This window comes from Octopus sinensis, linkage group LG8 (genome assembly GCF_006345805.1).
Source record: "Octopus sinensis linkage group LG8, ASM634580v1, whole genome shotgun sequence".
NCBI lineage: Eukaryota > Metazoa > Mollusca > Cephalopoda > Octopoda > Octopodidae > Octopus > Octopus sinensis.
In genome coordinates, this window is record NC_043004.1 from 103,658,376 (window position 1) to 103,675,492 (window position 17,117).

At 38.2% G+C, this 17,117-nt stretch overlaps 1 protein-coding gene across 2 annotated transcripts in view; it reads left to right on the top strand.

The window, feature by feature from the left end:
• Positions 1 to 16,636, top strand: part of LOC115215002 — a 156,888-nt gene extending 140,252 nt beyond the window's left edge. For both annotated transcript variants that reach the window (XM_036505636.1, XM_036505637.1), the window contains exon 13: positions 15,516 to 16,636. In XM_036505636.1, the coding sequence (XP_036361529.1) occupies positions 15,516 to 15,780 (265 nt within the window). In that variant the 3' untranslated portion in view covers positions 15,781 to 16,636. The remainder of the gene's footprint in view (positions 1 to 15,515) is intronic.
• Positions 16,637 to 17,117: the final 481 nt, after the last annotated feature.

Here is a 17,117-nt window from a genome sequence, read left to right on the forward strand (position 1 = left end):
CCGCACAGCTCTCACTAACCATTCATCTATCCCTAGTTTCCTCATTGCCCACCAGATAAGGGATCGGGGGGACCCTGTCGAAGGCTTTCTCCATGTCAACAAAAGCCAGGTACAGGGGCTTATCTTTGGCTAGGTATTTCTCCTGCAGCTGCCTTACCAGGAATATAGCATCAGTAGTACTTTTCCCTGGCACAAACCCAAACTGCATCTCATCTAAACTAACTCTCTCTCTAATTAGTTGGGCTATGACCCTCTCCGTAACCTTCATCACCTGGTCCAACAGCTTGATACCTCTGTAGTTATTTATATATATATATATATATATACACACATTACTGTTCTGTTCTCAGATCAGTAAAAAGAAGTACTCCATCCATTGAGAGATAAATATCATTTAATGTACATTGTATTAAAATAAGACCTACTAAAAGTTTCTTGCTGTGAAGACATGTGGCCAGACAGGTTTTTATAACATGCTTTGTGTCTTCAAGCAATCTTCAAGCCTGAAGCTACTGTGTACATTAAATGATATATTTGTGAGAGAGAGAGAGCCGGGGGCGGGGGGAGCTAGCACCTGGATCAACGTTGACCTGGGGTTAAACAACAACCACAACTAAGTCCTTAGAGTCTGGGGGGTTTGTGTTTAACACCTTTTGCTGCTTTTTTTTCACCTACCCCCCCCCCCCCTCGTCAGATATTCCATACCTATGATAAACTGCTCTCACTATCTCTTCCTCCTAACTCTCTGAAGGAAGGACAATAGTTTCTGACTAATCACTGCCCCCCCCCCCCCACCATCAGCCATTAATTGTTTATAATTCATGTCCTACTCTCATTATACTATCATTTATCTTTTTCAGGCCCCTCCCCCCCAATCTGTGATTCCAGTCTCTTTCAGCCTGCCTCTCTTTACCTTTCCTTCTCCTCATTCTTCACCCCCCCCCCCCTATCAGTTCTATTTTACTCCACCTCGCATCTCTGCATCTCTCGTTTTAGTCTTATATATATATATATAATTGTCAACATTTAATGTCCATGGGTTGGATACGCACATGCATGCACACATGCATATGTAGATGCACATACACACACATATATAAACCTCCATCTCCCTCACTCCCTCTCTTCTCCCTCTTCCTCCCCTTCTTACTCTCCCCTCTTTCCACCTCTCTCTTCCCTTTGTCTCTCTTTCTCCCCCTCCTTCAATTTGACAATTACTTAGAATCTTCTTTCCTCCACTTCACTTTACTTAATGAAATTCACACGTTTCTTCTTTCTCTCTTTCCCAATTCCTCTGCTTCCCATCTTCCCCCCCCCAATTCCTCTCCTCTATCCCTGCTCCTTTTCCCTTCCTCTCTTCTCTCCCTATCTTCTCTCTTTCTAGTTTCTTCTCCTTCTATCTCTATCTCTCCCTTCCACCCTTCACCTGTTCTTCCACTATTGTATTATTACCTCACCTTCACCACCACCACCACCACCACTCTCACTTTAACAATCTTGACTTCTCTATTTTTTTATTATTACAAACAAAACACTCTCCCCCTCTTCCCTGAGCAGCTACCCTCAAATGTGCCACACCCACATCACTCCCTTACTCTACAAATGCCCCACTTCTACCACCACCTGCAATAGTGTCTGTTTCTTCTAATATTGTCTCCCATCTCTTGTCACTGTCTCATTTATAAGTCCTTGGTGTTGACTAGAAATTACTAGTTCTGTACACTGAGTTCAAATGACACTCAGACAGCTTAGTCTTTAATCCCATTCAAGGGTCAATAAAATAAGTGTCAATTATATATACTGAGGCCAGTTCAAAATTATGGCCTTGGCACCAATGTAAGAAATGATTATTATAAAGGCCAGTCAGCCAAGGTCAGCTTTGCCTTTCATCTTTTCGGTGGTGGTGGTTGGTGGGGAGGGTTGATAAAATAAAGTACTAGCCAAGTACTGTGTAGCACTTTGGCCAAGTGAGTTCTACTATAGCCCCAGGCCAACCAATACCTTTTGAGTGGATTTGGTAGACAGAACCTGAAAGTAGCTTGTTGTGTGTGTGTAATTCAACAAAAAAGTTCTCCGCCTGTTGAGAGATAAATATTATTTAATAGACACGATACATGTTTTTGTGTGCTACTAATAGCTTAGTAGAATTTTGTCCATCTACATTCTGAATTCAAATTCAGCCAAAGTAGACTTTGCCTTTCATCCCTTCACGGTTGATAAATAAGTACCAGTTGAGTACTGGGTTTGAGGTAATCAACTTGCTTCATTCCTTGAACTTGCTGGCCTTCTGCCAAAATTTGAAACCATTATTATGATCAACATTTAATGCAGCAAGCTCGCTGATTCGTTTGCATGCTGGGCAAAATGCTTAGTGGTATTTCATCCATCCTCGTGTTCTGAGTTCAAATTCTGCCAAAGTCAACTTTGCCTTTTGTTCTTTTGGTGGTGGGTGATAGAATAAGTACCAGTTACACACTGGGATCAATATAATCAACTTACTCCCTCCCCCAAATTTCAGGCCTTGTGCCTATAGTAGAAAGGATTCTTATTATTATAATCCATGTCAGTTAATTGATAGCAAAATTTGGAGACAGCCAGACAACTTTTACTTTGCAGTTTATCTGTGATCTGAGTTCAGATTCTTTGAGTCAACTTTTGCTTTGCAATTTTCTGGTTTGATAAAATAAATACCAGAAATATATATTTGCTTCAATCAGTTGTACTTTTCATACAAATTTGTGACTTGTCCTAATTATGTTGAGTTCCAATGGCCCCTGCTTTAAATTTTATGTCTCTTAGAACAATGAAATTATCTACCAGTAATACAATGGACTAAAATTGGAATTTGGGACTTAATAATAATTGCAATATTTCACATTTTTGTTACAAGGTCAGCAATTTTAGCAGAAGGGGGTTAGTCAAATTTATTCAGTACTTAGATGGTACTTTATTTCAGTGGTTCCCAAAGTGGGCAGTATTGCCCCTCTGTGGGCAGTGGAGAGATCAAGAGGACGTTGAAGAAAAGTAGGGAAATAATAGGGTGGCCAAAAGAAAACCACCACCACCAAAAAATATAATGGTTTAATTATGTTAAGTTTTATTTGTGAAATACTGTTTTGAATTTGCTGCAGAAAGTGGTCTATGTTTGTAGGGCTGAGTGATGTTGGAGGTGGCTAGGAATTTGGTTCGAGTGTCAAGGGGGCGGCAGCCTGAAAAAGTTTGGGAACCACTGTTTTCTTTTGTTTATCCCAGAAGGATGAAAAGCAAAGTTGACTTCAGTGGATGAGGAAGTAATGGTAAACATGTTAGTTAAAGACTTGAGAATACAAAGAAGGTTGATTCTCATAATGTTAATTTCTATAGGTTAATATGCCTTGGAAAAGGGTGTGTGTATGTTGGGTGGTGAATTACATAGTAAGGATGTTGATTAGAGGTGAATGAATCTGTTGAAGTCTTCTTGTTTAATTTTCCTATACTCTTTAAAACTGTTTGGCTCTGAAGTAGAACACTTATTCAATGACCGACATATATCAGTCCTTATTGGGATTTAGAGACAATGAGGCCCTCGCTAGGAACTTTTAAGAATACAGAAACTAACATAAAATCTTATTAGAATTTATATTTCAACCTTTTTGTAACCCTATTTTTGTTGAAATACACTACTTTTGTTTGAATTAATTTTGAAGAAACAAATTGTGAAATTTTGATGGACAGTTTTAATTCAAATCAATTTAAAATAGGAACTTTCTGTCAAAGATCTAGGGGCAGCCTGTTGTAGGCTGACATCAAAAGGGTTAAAGCAGTAAGTTTGTAATATAGAATCAGGAGTGGCTGTGTGGTAAGTAGCTTGCTTATGAACCACATGGTTCTGGGTTCATTCCCACTGTGTGGCACCTTGGGCAAGTGTCTTCTACTATAGCCTCAGGCCAACCAAAGCCTTGTAAGTGGATTTGGTAGATGGAAGCTGAAAGAAGCCCATCGTATATATGTATGTATGTATATATATACTAGCAGTATCGCCCGGCGTTGCTCGGGTTTGTAAGGGAAATAACTATAAAGCATTTTTAGAGAGTTATAGCCAAAAAATAGCAAAAAAATGGGAAAAAAAATTATGATAAATTTTTTTTTGATAGTTAAAAAGGTTGAGTTGTGTCCCCTAGACCATCTGTGGTTTGTGTTTCTGATTCTCGACCCCATGTCGAATTTATCGATCTTTTTCAGAACTGGGGGAACTTTTCAAAATTTTCGCTGCGTAGTTTTGAATTATGACATTGGGCTATGTGTGTGTCAAGTTTCATCAGAATCGGTTGAAAGCCGTGGTCAGAGTGAGGGTACAACCAAACAGAAACACACACGGACAAACTGCCGTTTATATATATATATATATATATATACATACATGTGTGTGTATATGTGTATATGTTTTTGTGTCTGTGTTTGTCCCCCCCCAACATCGCTTAACCGATGATGTGTTTATGTCCCCGTAACTTAGCGATTCGGCAAAACAGACCGATAGAATAAATACTAGGCTTACAAAGAATAAGTCCTGGGGTTGATTTGCTTGACTAAAGGCGGTGCTCCAGCATGGCCGCAGTCAAATGACTGAAGCGAGTAAAAGAGAGTAATCAGAGGTGGTTCCATTTGGTTTGGCATCAAAAGGATTAAACATAATTTATGATTGGGTCAGTTTCGTTAGTGCTAATTAATGTGTAATTAGGTTTATTCAGTTAAGTTTTTAATGACACATAATTTATAAATCTGATGCGACTGAAAATAAATTCTTGTGATTGAGCGGGGTGGTAAGGGATAGAAAAGCATTGGAGGGGGTGCTATCTTGTTGGAAAACGTTTGGAGAGAGAGAGAGAGAATGGTTGAGCCCTCTTCAATTTTAAGCCTTGATAATGGTCACACCCATATTGTGACGTGTTGATCTAGTGTCATCTTCTTGGCTCAACTAGTCTATAACCTCCCACCTTTTCAAATCTGTAGTATAGAATGTCTAGATTAGGGTACACATGCCTTCTTATTCCCTTTCTTAGTTACTCCCTATTATTTTTCTTACTTTCTGATCCACTCCCTATAGTTCTCTGACTTGACTTGACTCCCCATTGCTTGCTTACTCTGCCAGACAAACCCCCTCACCCCCCATACACTACCCTGCCTATGCACATGTTTGTTGCCTTCAGCAACTCATTCTCTCTACCCACTGCCCTCAGTTCTTGCCCACCTTCTCTATCTCCCTCTCTCTCATTCACACTTCTTGCCCTTCTGCTCTCTCATGCTTCTTTCTCTCCCCTCACTCTGTCTCCTCTCCTTATTCTCTTTCCTTATTCTCTCTTCTCTCCTCTCTTTACTCTCTCTCCTCTCTTACTCTCTCTCCTCTCCTCTCCTCTCTCTCTCCTCTCCTTACTCTCTCTTCTCTCCTCTCCTTAGTCTCTTCTCCTCTCCTTACTCTCTCTTCTCTCCTCTCCTTACTCTCTTCCTCTCCTCTCCTTACTCTCTTCTCTCCTCTCCTTACTCTCTCTCTTCTCTCTTCTCCTTAATCTCTTCTCTCCTCTCCTTATTCTCTCTTCTCTATTCTCCTTACTCTCTCTCCTTTCCTCACTCTCTCATCTCCTTACTCACTCTCCTCTCCTTACTCACTCTCCTCTCCTTACTCACTCTCCTCTCCTCACTCACTCTCCTCTCCTCTCCTTACTCACTCTCCTCTCCTCTCCTTACTCACTCTCCTCTCCTTACTCACTCTCCTCTCTCTCCTTACTCACTTCCTCTCCTCCTCACTCACTCTCCTCTCCTTACTCACTCTCCTCTCCTTACTCACTCTCCTCTCCTTACTCACTCTCCTCTACTCTCCTTACTCACTCTTCTCTCCTCTCCTTACTCACTCTTCTCTCCTCTCCTTACTCTCTCTCCTCTCCTCTCCCTCTCTTCTCTCCTCTCCTTACTCTCTCTTCTCTCCTCTCCTTACACACTCTTCTCTCCTCTCCTTACACACTCTTCTCTCCTCTCCTTACACACTCTTCTCTCCTCTCCTTACACACTCTTCTCTCCTCACTCACTCTTCTCTCCTCTCCTCACTCACTCTCCTCTCCTTACTCACTCTCCTCTCCTTACTCACTCTCCTCTCCTTACTCACTCTCCTCTCCTTACTCACTCTCCTCTCCTTACTCACTCTCCTCTCCTTACTCACTCTCCTCTCCTTACTCACTCTCCTCTCCTTACTCACTCTCCTCTCCTTACACACTCTTCTCTCCTTACACACTCTTCTCTCCTTACACACTCTTCTCTCCTCACTCACTCTTCTCTTCTCTCCTTACTCACTCTCCACTCCTTACTCTCTCGTCTCTCTTCTCCATACTCTCTTTCCTCCTCTTACACTCTTCACTCTCTTATTCACTCCTTCACTCACTTTCTCATGCTCACTCGTGCTCTTTTTACTCTCATTACTTCTTTTCCTTAATATTTTTCCAATTTCTTGCTCTCCTACTTTTCTCTACCTCACTACAGTCTGTCTGTCTGTCTAACACCACATGTGTATGTATGTGTGTACACCCCACCCACACAGTTAGTGTATAATTCCGTTCTTCTCTGTGTACATCTCTACAAACTCCCTAACCAAACTGACAACCAATCTCCAGCCTGTGGATGTTCTTAAACTTCCCTACCCTCCACTCCTCCACTACACCCTGTCTGAGGGATTGTAAATACATGCAAGTGTATAATTCAACTGCCACATTTGTATCAAATGTATAGACAACTTATATATATATCACTACAAGATGCTAACCACATCAAATCTCTCTCTCCCACATTCTCAATGTCCACACAATGTACACTCTCTTCTCTCCTCTCCTTATACTCTCTTCTCTCTTCTCCTTACTCTCTCTTCTCTCTTCTCCTTACTCTCTCTTCTCTCCTCTCCTTACTCTCTCTTCTCTCCTCTCCTTACTCTCTCTTCTCTCCTCTCCTTACACTCTCTCCTCTCCTTACACTCTCTCCTCTCCTTACACTCTCTCCTCTCCTTACACTCTCTCCTCTCCTTACACTCTCTCCTCTCCTTACTCTCTTTTCTCTCCTCTCCTTACTCTCTCTTCTCTCCTCTCCTTACTCTCTCTTCTCTCTTCTCCTTACACTCTCTCCTCCTTACTCTCTCTTCTCTCCTCTCCTTAAACTCTCTTCTCTCCTCTCCTTACACTCTCTCCTCTCCTTACACTCTCTCCTCTCCTTACTCTCTCTTCTATCCATATCTCCTCGTTCTCTCTCTCTCTCTCTCCAAATATTTCTCAGGGAGATAGCACCCCTTCCACACCACACATACTTTATCTCTTACCACCCGCTCTCTTTCCAAGAGGATTAAATCTGTAGTGGCTGATCCATGGTATGCTAAGCTGTTGTTGGCAAGTTTGAGGATATCCACCAAAATGTTGGAGGAAGGATGAACGATATGTGTTCAAGTAAAGATGGTGTAATATCAATTGACACAGAAATTTGTGTGATATTTTGTGTTTGCCTCTGTGTGTTTGTGTGTGTGCATTTATATTTATGGTCTGTTTTTAAATGTTTGTCTTTATACATTTATGGTTTGTGTTCGAATGTGTGTGTGTGTGTGTGTGTGTTTGTGTGTGTATTTTTATGTGAATGTTTGTTGAAGCTGATCTATGCAATCACAGCAAAACTGTTTTTCAACAATATATTATTTTGACCTTTCCTTCCATATTCCTCTGTACAAAAACTAATGGAATGTATGTTGTCTGTTGAAGACATCGTTGCTCTAGTCTTATCAATATGGCTTCTCAATTACTTTACTAATTACTTTTAATAATAGCATGTTGTGTGTGTGTGTGTGCATATTTGTCCTTGCATCTGTGTATGTCTTTGCCTCTGTGTGTGTGTGTGTGTGTGTGTGTGTGTGTGCAATTAAATGTCTAAGCCATCATTTCTCTCAAAACAATTTCGACAAAGAATTTTTCTCTTCATCTCAGCTGTTATATATTTGATGTCTTCATTGAATTTTAATTACTTCCATACACATAGGAAGCAAATGGATCAGTCTTTGGTGGTGGTGGTCATGATGATGAATATTCCAACTGTTTGATCAACAGAATTACCATTAATCGACAAGTCATTGCAAAAGTGACTGAGTTTTCCACAGACATATGTAGCCCTTAATGTAATCATATGTGGCCCTTAATGTAATCCTCAAGCAGGATTGGTGTGTCAAAAGTTGACCTGGCTGAACCTTTCAATTTCATGAGCAGTCTCTCCTACATGATTCCAGCCAATTTCTATGTAGCCAATTTCACTCACAAAAGCTTGGGTTGAACCAGATTAGATTCTTGTCCAAGCTACCATTAATTTGGATCAAATCCAGGCCTCAGGATTATGTGTCAAAATTCTTAACCACTGAACTATCCCAACATCATGCACACACTGTTACAGGTACACATTTGTGTGTACTGTCTACATGTATACACATGTGTGTGTGTGTGTGTATATATATATATATATATTGAAGGCGCATGGCTCAGCAGTTAGTGTTGGACTCAGAATCATGGGGTAGTGAGTTCGATTCCTGGACTGGGCTGTGTATTGTGCTCTTGAGCAACTTTTTCACATTGCCCCAGTTCACTCAGCTGTAGAAATGAGTTGCAATGTCACTGGTACCAAGCTGTATCAGCCTTTGCCTTTCCCTTGGATAACACTGGTAGCATGGGGGAGGGGAAGTTGGTATGTATGGGTGACTGCTGGTCTTCCATAACAACCTTGCCTGGACTTGTGCCTTGGAGGGTAACTTCCTAGGTTCAATTCCATGATCATTGATGACTGAAGAGGCTCTTTATCCTATATGAGTGTGTGTGTGTGTATATATATATATAATATATATATATATATATATATATATTTCATTATACAGTTCTCTTTTCCATTTTGAATGGGTTGGATAGGAGCTTTTTATAGCTGGTTGCTTTTCCTGTTGCCAACCCTCACCTATCTGAAATAAAGGTTATATTTTCTCATAACTTGACATGCTTCGCATAGAAGATCATAGATAAACAATATCACTTGTATGGAGGTGATGCTTGTTTACAACTATCATGATCAAAACTAGGAACTCATTCATAAATTATTTTTTATGTATGTTTCTGTGAAGAAACACACGTAAGATGGCATAAATGGTTTATGAATTATCTTCCTAGATTTGCTTTCACTATATGTATTCTGTGATCTTTCTACTTCTGGAGACCATAATACAGGCGTTCTCTATAAATTTCTGTTTTGGTATAGGAGAATGGACATGGTTCTAAGTATTTGTTATATGTCATACATAGATACATACATATATACACACACACACCTTTTATCTTTTACTTGTTTCACATTGCTCCAGTTCACTCAGCTCTAAATGGATAACCAGTCTTCCAATCAGGGATAACGTTTGCTTGATTGCCTAACCAGCCAAGTGGCATCATTCAAAAGTGAAAACAATGCCAAGTGCATACTGACCAGCTATGTATGACAACACTTAATTGTCTGGTCAATCACATGATTCATACATGTACACACACACACACTGTAATTTTTCTGACCTGACATGGTCTAAGGGTGCAACTCAGTCAACATTGTTGACTGTTTCAGTTAAAGCTATGGCTTTGATTTAGTCTGTCCTGAGTTACCTCTCTTCAATATTTCCCATTGATAACAACTAAGGAGCTAGAAATGCATCTGAGAATCGAAGAAGGGGCAGCACTGGGCAGATATGGTATTTTTACACCTTTTAGAATTTTTTCTCCACAGTAACTGCAGCGAATTTGCTTTTGAAAGTTGAAATATTTTAATTAACCTAAATTTTGCTTTTACACACACACACACACATATATATATATATATAACACAGAGAGAAAGAGAGTGGTTTTATGACCCAGATTCCCTTTCCTCTTCCATCCTGTTCTTATTCCACTTGTCTTTACACATCAAACCACTGAACTGCAATACATATTGTTTATACTGAACATTAACAAATGTCGGTGTTGGTCAAGCAAGGCAAAGACAAGGGAGACACACATACTCATCTATGTTTATATATGACAGGTTTCTGTATAGTTTCCATCTATCATTCTGTGTGTGCTTTGCCGTGGCTGTGCGGTTAAGAATTTTGTTGCTTTATCATGAAGTCTAGATTCTATCTCATTGTGTAGCATCTTGGGCATATCTTATTATTATGGCCTTAGTTTGACCCAAACTTTGAGTGTCCAGCCTGAGTCTATAGAAAAGAAATATTTGTCCAAGATGCAGCTCAGAGGAATATAAGGTGAAGCCACATGGTTGTGAAGAAAGTATCATAAGCGCGTGCATACACAGACAAAACAATTGCCATCCAAAGAGTTTATGCTGTGAAGTGGTTGGTGTTATGAAGGGCATCTAGCTGTAAAAAGGCATTCCAAAGCAGACATTAAGAGCTTGGTGTAGTCCTTGGACATATCAGATCTAGTCAAGCCATCCAACCGATGCCAACATGGAACATGATCATTAGATGATGGTGATGATGATGATGATCACTTGTGAGAAAGTATGATTTAGAATCATGCATCATACTTTCACCTAATTCTTTTAGGTGCCTCTTCAGTCTTGAGCAGGCACAGACACCATCTCTGCTCTTCCCACCCTTGACCCTGGGGTGGGGGGAACATCAAAGATGCAATTGCCAGAGGAAGAGGAGGACTGCATCAGCACTCAGCTAGTATTAATTTTCGGCTGAGTAGACTGGAGCAACATGGAATGAAGTGCCTTGCTCAAGGACACAACTTTCCACCAGCTCCAGGAATTGAAGCTGCAGCCTTAGGATAATATACATGTATATGTGTGTGTGTGTGTGTGTGTGTGTGTGTATGTGTGTGTGTCTATTAAGCAAAGGGCACACCATAGGAGAAACAAATTTTTAAAAAGATTATACATACACGCATCCACTTACATAGTTGGCCACACACACACACACACACACACACACACACACACACATACACACACATGTATCTATGTTTGTGAAGCTAAATTTTCTAAATTAGCAATAAAACCACACAAATTCCTTTCTAATTTAATATAGTTGATCTGGAATTGCAGGAGATTGTCTTGAAAGTTTTCTGTTTTAAGAGTGAATGAAGCCAATTTTAATCACAATTGTATACATTGCTCCCAGCTGCACACACACACACACACACAGTGAACTGTTTTGTGGTGCCACTAACAAATGTAAACACAACAGCCTTGATTTACGACCAACTTCCAAAAATGTCACAACTTCATCGAACATGGGAAAACACTTTTTTTTCTTGCCTATTCATTAACAGGAAACTGTCTTTTCGTTGGAAATGTTTATGCACCAGTTTTCTTGTAATAGCATTGCCAATGCATTCAAACTGTAATAGGATCAGCCTGTGTATTCATTTTGCATTATTTAATAACGAAATTCCACCCAGCCTTTTTTTTTTTTTTTTTTTTTTTTTTTTTTTTTTTTTTTTGCTATTCTTCTGTAAGTTTTAGCTATTTCCTTTTTTTTCTTTTTTGCTTTTAGTTTCGTATTTTTATTTTCACTCGTATTCAATCTTTGCTTCTTTTACTACTACTACTACTACTGATGTTGTAACTATTGTTGTGGTTGTTCTGTTGATAGTTGGAAGCTTCCTTTCAAATCCAATGGTCCTGAGGAATTCCAACCTCCCCACCCCCTGTCTGTCTCCCAGCTCTGATCCCTCCCCCAGTACAATACCACCACCACAACCTCCACCACCACCATTGGCTAGCTTACATTTCTCTCCTTGCTTTTATCTTCACATATTAATTTAATTTCCTATTCCAGCTGGTGGTAGTGGTTGGGGCCGGGAGTGACAAGAGAAGAGTTCCCTTCTCCTGATGCCATCGATCCCTTCCCTTACCCCCAACTATTTTTCTACCCTAATTTGACAATAAATATAAGGGCTAGGGCAGCGCCTCCCTACCCATGCAAATAGAAACACATTATTGTACAGGGTGGAGAAGAGGAGTTATGGAGAAGAAGGAATTGAAACATTTTTCTTCACTCTTCTCTTATCTTCTCTCTTTTTTTCTCTCTCTCTTTCTCTCTATCTTTGTCTAATTCTTTATCTCCCTCTCACTCGGTTTTCCTTTCTCTATGTCACCCTTTCATTTATTTTCTCTCTCTTTATCTAATTCTCATTCTCTCTCCATTCAACCATTCTATTCTTGTATCCTTTATTTTGGTATTTTTTTTTTTTTGGTTTTTGTTTTACAATTATTAGATTTTATGTTTTCCATTCTAGTAAGTTCTGTTCTGTTGCTATCCAAAAGTCTGTAACAATTTCAGAACAATGGGTTTAACCAAACTGAAACCCACAATGAGCCTCAGCACATCTTTCCCATCCACCTAAACCCTTCACATCTTTTATTCCTCTCCATTTTAATCTTTTCTTTACAATTTTAAAAGTTTTCCCTTTTCCATTGTTCAGCATCCACAATTTAGGTTTTCATTTCAAATCACTTCTCACTGGGAAAAAAAAACCCCCAAAAAACCAAACATCTCATTCAATGTTCTTCCCATGAGATGCATAGCTGACCCTAAAATCTTACTGGTACCTGTTTTATCAGCTCTAAATGGATCAAATCAATAATGAACCCTCTTATGCAACCCCTTTTTGCTTGCAAATCAAATCCTACCAATCATAAAATTAAAAATAAAAGCAGTGCATATTCGATAATGTGATCCTAGATACACTATAACTGAATAAAAGATGGCATTGTTGTGGCTGTGACACTTCAGACCAGGTCTGTCCTGGGGTTAAACAACAGCAACAACTGGAAAAGGGAACCTATTTCACAGTGGATGTAAATATCCACATATATTTCTATATGTACTTAATATAACGAGATATGTTATTTTATATATATATATATATGTGTGTGTGTGTATATATATATTATGTGTGTGTATATATACATATGTGCACTTAATATCAAAAGCTATTATTGTACTACACACACACACACACACACACATATATATATATATATATATATATATATAAAAATATGTGGCTGTGTGGTAAGAGGCTTGCTTCCTAACCACATGGTTCTGGGTTCAGTCCCACTGCATGGCACCTTGGGCAAGTGTCTTCTACTATAGCCTTGGGCCAACTGAAGCCTTATGGGTGGATTTGGTAGATGGGAACTGAAAGAAACCCATTGTATATATATGTATATATTTGTGTCTGCATTTGTCCCCCTGCCATCGCAACTGATGCTGGTGTGTTTATGTCCCCATAACAGTTTGGCAAAAGAGAGCCATAGAATAAATACTAGGCTTACAAAGAATAAGTCCTGGGGTTAATTTCTTAGGCTCAAAACCCCTTTAAAGCGGTGCTCCAGCATGGCTGCAAACTGAAACAAGTGAAAGGATATATTTTCTACAGAAAATAAAGGAATTCTCAAACACAGGATGACTATGAAGACAGCTTAGAAAATAAAGTGAATACTCTTTAGATGATGGGGAATCAAACCCTGTACCTCTCAAATTCTGGCTTAGTGTTCTGTACCACTAAGAGATCCCCAACAACAAACACTATCTTTTTGTAATGTTTTTGGAATGTGAGAACATTTTGTAAACAAAATGCCCAGTGAGTTGGTATTCTACAGAAAATAAAGAAATTCTTGGAGGCAGGATGGGTGACAGATTCCAAAGAGGCTGGTGTTGGTGTGCATTTGTAAGAATTGTGTTAGTAGAAGTGGTAAAAAAGAGTACGGTGAACTTGTGGGGAGTATAAAATCCAATGATTCGGACAATCCTTTCTCAGGCAAAATTTGAATGCATTTTATTCTATATTTTTGGTCATTAATTTAATTGCATTTTTTTTCTTTCATTATTACCAAAAGGAATTGTAATGTCATTCAGTGTGTTCTGTCTTTAGTTGTTTCTCTGTTTGTTCTGCTGTAGTTGGTTGGCTGTTGTATTCTTCATCCATCTTAGGGTTGATAAGAATGTAGTACCAGTGAAATACTGGGGTTTCGTTGACTACTACCTGCCACAAAGTTTGTTGCTTTGTGTTCTGTTTGAATTTATCATCAAATTAGTTGGCTATGTATTTCATCCTTTTTTCTCTTTTCTTTGATAAAACAAGCACCCATATTGAGTTTGTTGATTGGCATTGTTGCCCACCCAACTCAAGTTTTTGACCATGTTCTTCTGCTGGCAATCATAAAAAGTAAATTATTATTATTATTATTATTATCACTATATATTAGAGTGGCAAGCTGGCCGAATCGTTAGCATGTTGGGCATGAATGCTCAGCCGCATTTCGTCTGTCCTTACACTCTGAGTTCAAATTCTGCTGAGGTCAATTCTGCCTTTCATCCATTTGAGATTGATGAAATAAATACCAGTTATGCACAGGGGGTCAATTTAATTGAATAGCCCCTTCCCCCTAGATTTCAGGATTGTTATTATGATTATACAGTGAAGTGGCAAGATGGCAGAATTGTTAAACATGCTGAGCAAAATACTTAGTATTTCATGTCTTTATGTCCCTAGTTCAAATTCAGATGAGATTGACTTTGCCTTACATCCTTTCAGGGGTGATAAAATAAGCACCGGTTAAGTATTGGGGTCAATGTAATCAATTTACCCCCCTCTCTAAAATTGGTGACCTTGTGCCAAAATTTGAAGCCATTTATTATTATTATTATGATTATATTCAAATTCCATCAAGGTCAACTTTGCCATTCATCCTTTCGGAGTCGATAAAATAAGTACCAGTCAAATACTGGGCTAGGTGTAATTGACTTTCCCCTCCCCTCAAAAACAGTTGCCCTGTGCCAAAATTTGAAACCATTATTACCTCCACCTTAGCGAAGGCAGAGGTATTGTTTTCAGTCATGTTTGTTTGTTTGTCAGTTTGTCCGTGGACAAGATATCTCAAGAACTGCTGGATGGATTTGGATAAAACTTTCAGGGATGTTTGGTCTTGTGACTGGTGCAAACTGATTAGATTTTGGGATCAATCCAATACCGGACAAGGATTCTGGATTATTTTTCCTGTTTTTTTACTTAATTTTTGAGAGTGGTTGGGTTCATTTTAAGTAATCTCGTTTGTGAGAGCAGATGAGTTTATTTCAGATATTCTCATTTTAAAGATCATCTTTGGCTAATTGTTGAGAGGACACTGGTGTTGCCTTGGCAGAGGTTTGGGCTCTCTGAATGCTCATGTTATGATTTTGTTATTTTCTCCTACTGATAGCACTGAATTGGTAAAATCGGGGTATTGGCCAAAATCCCTTGTTTTTATGTTCTGAGTTCAAATCGTACCTTAATTGATTTTGTTTTTCATCCTTTTAAGGTCAATACAATGAAGTTCTAGATATTACTGAGGTCAGCACTCATCCTACCCCAACATTTGAATCTTGTGCTAATACTAGAAAATTAATATTTTCAACCAGTTCTAATGTTATTCCAATTTGCTTTGAATTTCAGTGGGAACCCATTCAACGTTGAAAGATATGGTGTGGATACAATTCTGAAGACTTACAGATGCCAGCCTCGAGTTCCTTGGCTGCGAGAACTAAAGATGAAATCCTGCTTCCAGATCAGCAACCGTGAGAAGGAAAAAGATATTCACAACTATATTGGCAAATGGATTTCTGGGTATGCGAAACACGTCGGCTTTAACATTGAAGTCTCTTCTTGTGGGTTGCGATTCGTTGAGTACGCCGATGCTAACACTGTAGTTTATATGTGAATTGGCCCTTTGTCTCATTCTTCAGCTTTTATGCAAAATACACTTATCTCGTAATAAGGGAATTGATGCAATTCTGGTTCTAAAAGATTAAGTGCCTTTTGCAATCTCTGAGTAATCCTTTGTTCCTTCCCTCCCACCAAGTCTCTCCATTTTAGTAAAATACAATTTGTTCCCTCACCTCTACCCTATCTCCCCATCCCCCACTGAAACCCCTTTTTTTTTTCTCTTCCTCAAAAGTAAAATCTTCCCATAAATATATTTTTTATTGCACCATTCTATAAAATAACTATAAATTTTGATACAACTTCCATTGCTCTCTTAGACTATTTTCTTCTCTTTCACTTTCTTATCATGGTTTATAATTAACTTCTATATCTTTTAAATAATAAACAATATTGTTCATAATGGTAAAATCCCAATAATAATAATTATAATGATGATGATAACGATGGCAATGATGATAATGTTTCCCTGACTTTATTATTATTTCTTAAATCTAAAGAACATATTCTGGGGTTTCACTGACTGCTGCCCTTGTAACTTCACCAATAAGCACAGTAGTTCTTCTCCACATGTATAACTTTGCTATTATTATATATATATATATATATATATATCACCGATAGGTCTATAGTCCTCTGCACTTGCACACACATATACATACCACACACACACACTTACACATGCACGCATACTTATCAATACTCAGCAGTACTCTCCTTAACAATAACCCGCTCTGTTTTTCATATAATCAATATCTAAAAACTTGTTATTTCAGTTAAATTGCAATATGTTGATTCTGTTCTTAGTTATCCCCTACCACTACTATTACTACTAATACCACTGGAAAAAAAAATTTTAAAAAGAAGTCACAAATTATTTTATGATGCTTAAAACATATACTTAACATTGTTTATGTATATTGTTGTATTGTTGTCTTTGGTTGTATCTTTTATTGTTTATGTTATTAATAGCTGCAAAATCAATATTGTTCTTTATATTTTGACTAAACATTATACGTATATATATATAACAAACCAAATATGTAACAAACCAACAGTAATATATTTATCTTGAATACTGTCACTGTATATATATATGTGTTTGTGTGAGTGTGTTTGATATATGAGTATATGTATATCTATATATATTCATATATGCTATATATATATTCATTCATTCACACATTGAAAATTTGATGAAAAAATAAAACTTAATCATATTTGCTCCCTTTATGTAAAAATAATTATTTAATAATAAAAGTTGAAAAAGTATTTTTTTTTCTTTTTATTATATATATATATATATATTATATATATTGCATTTTGTGCCAGAAA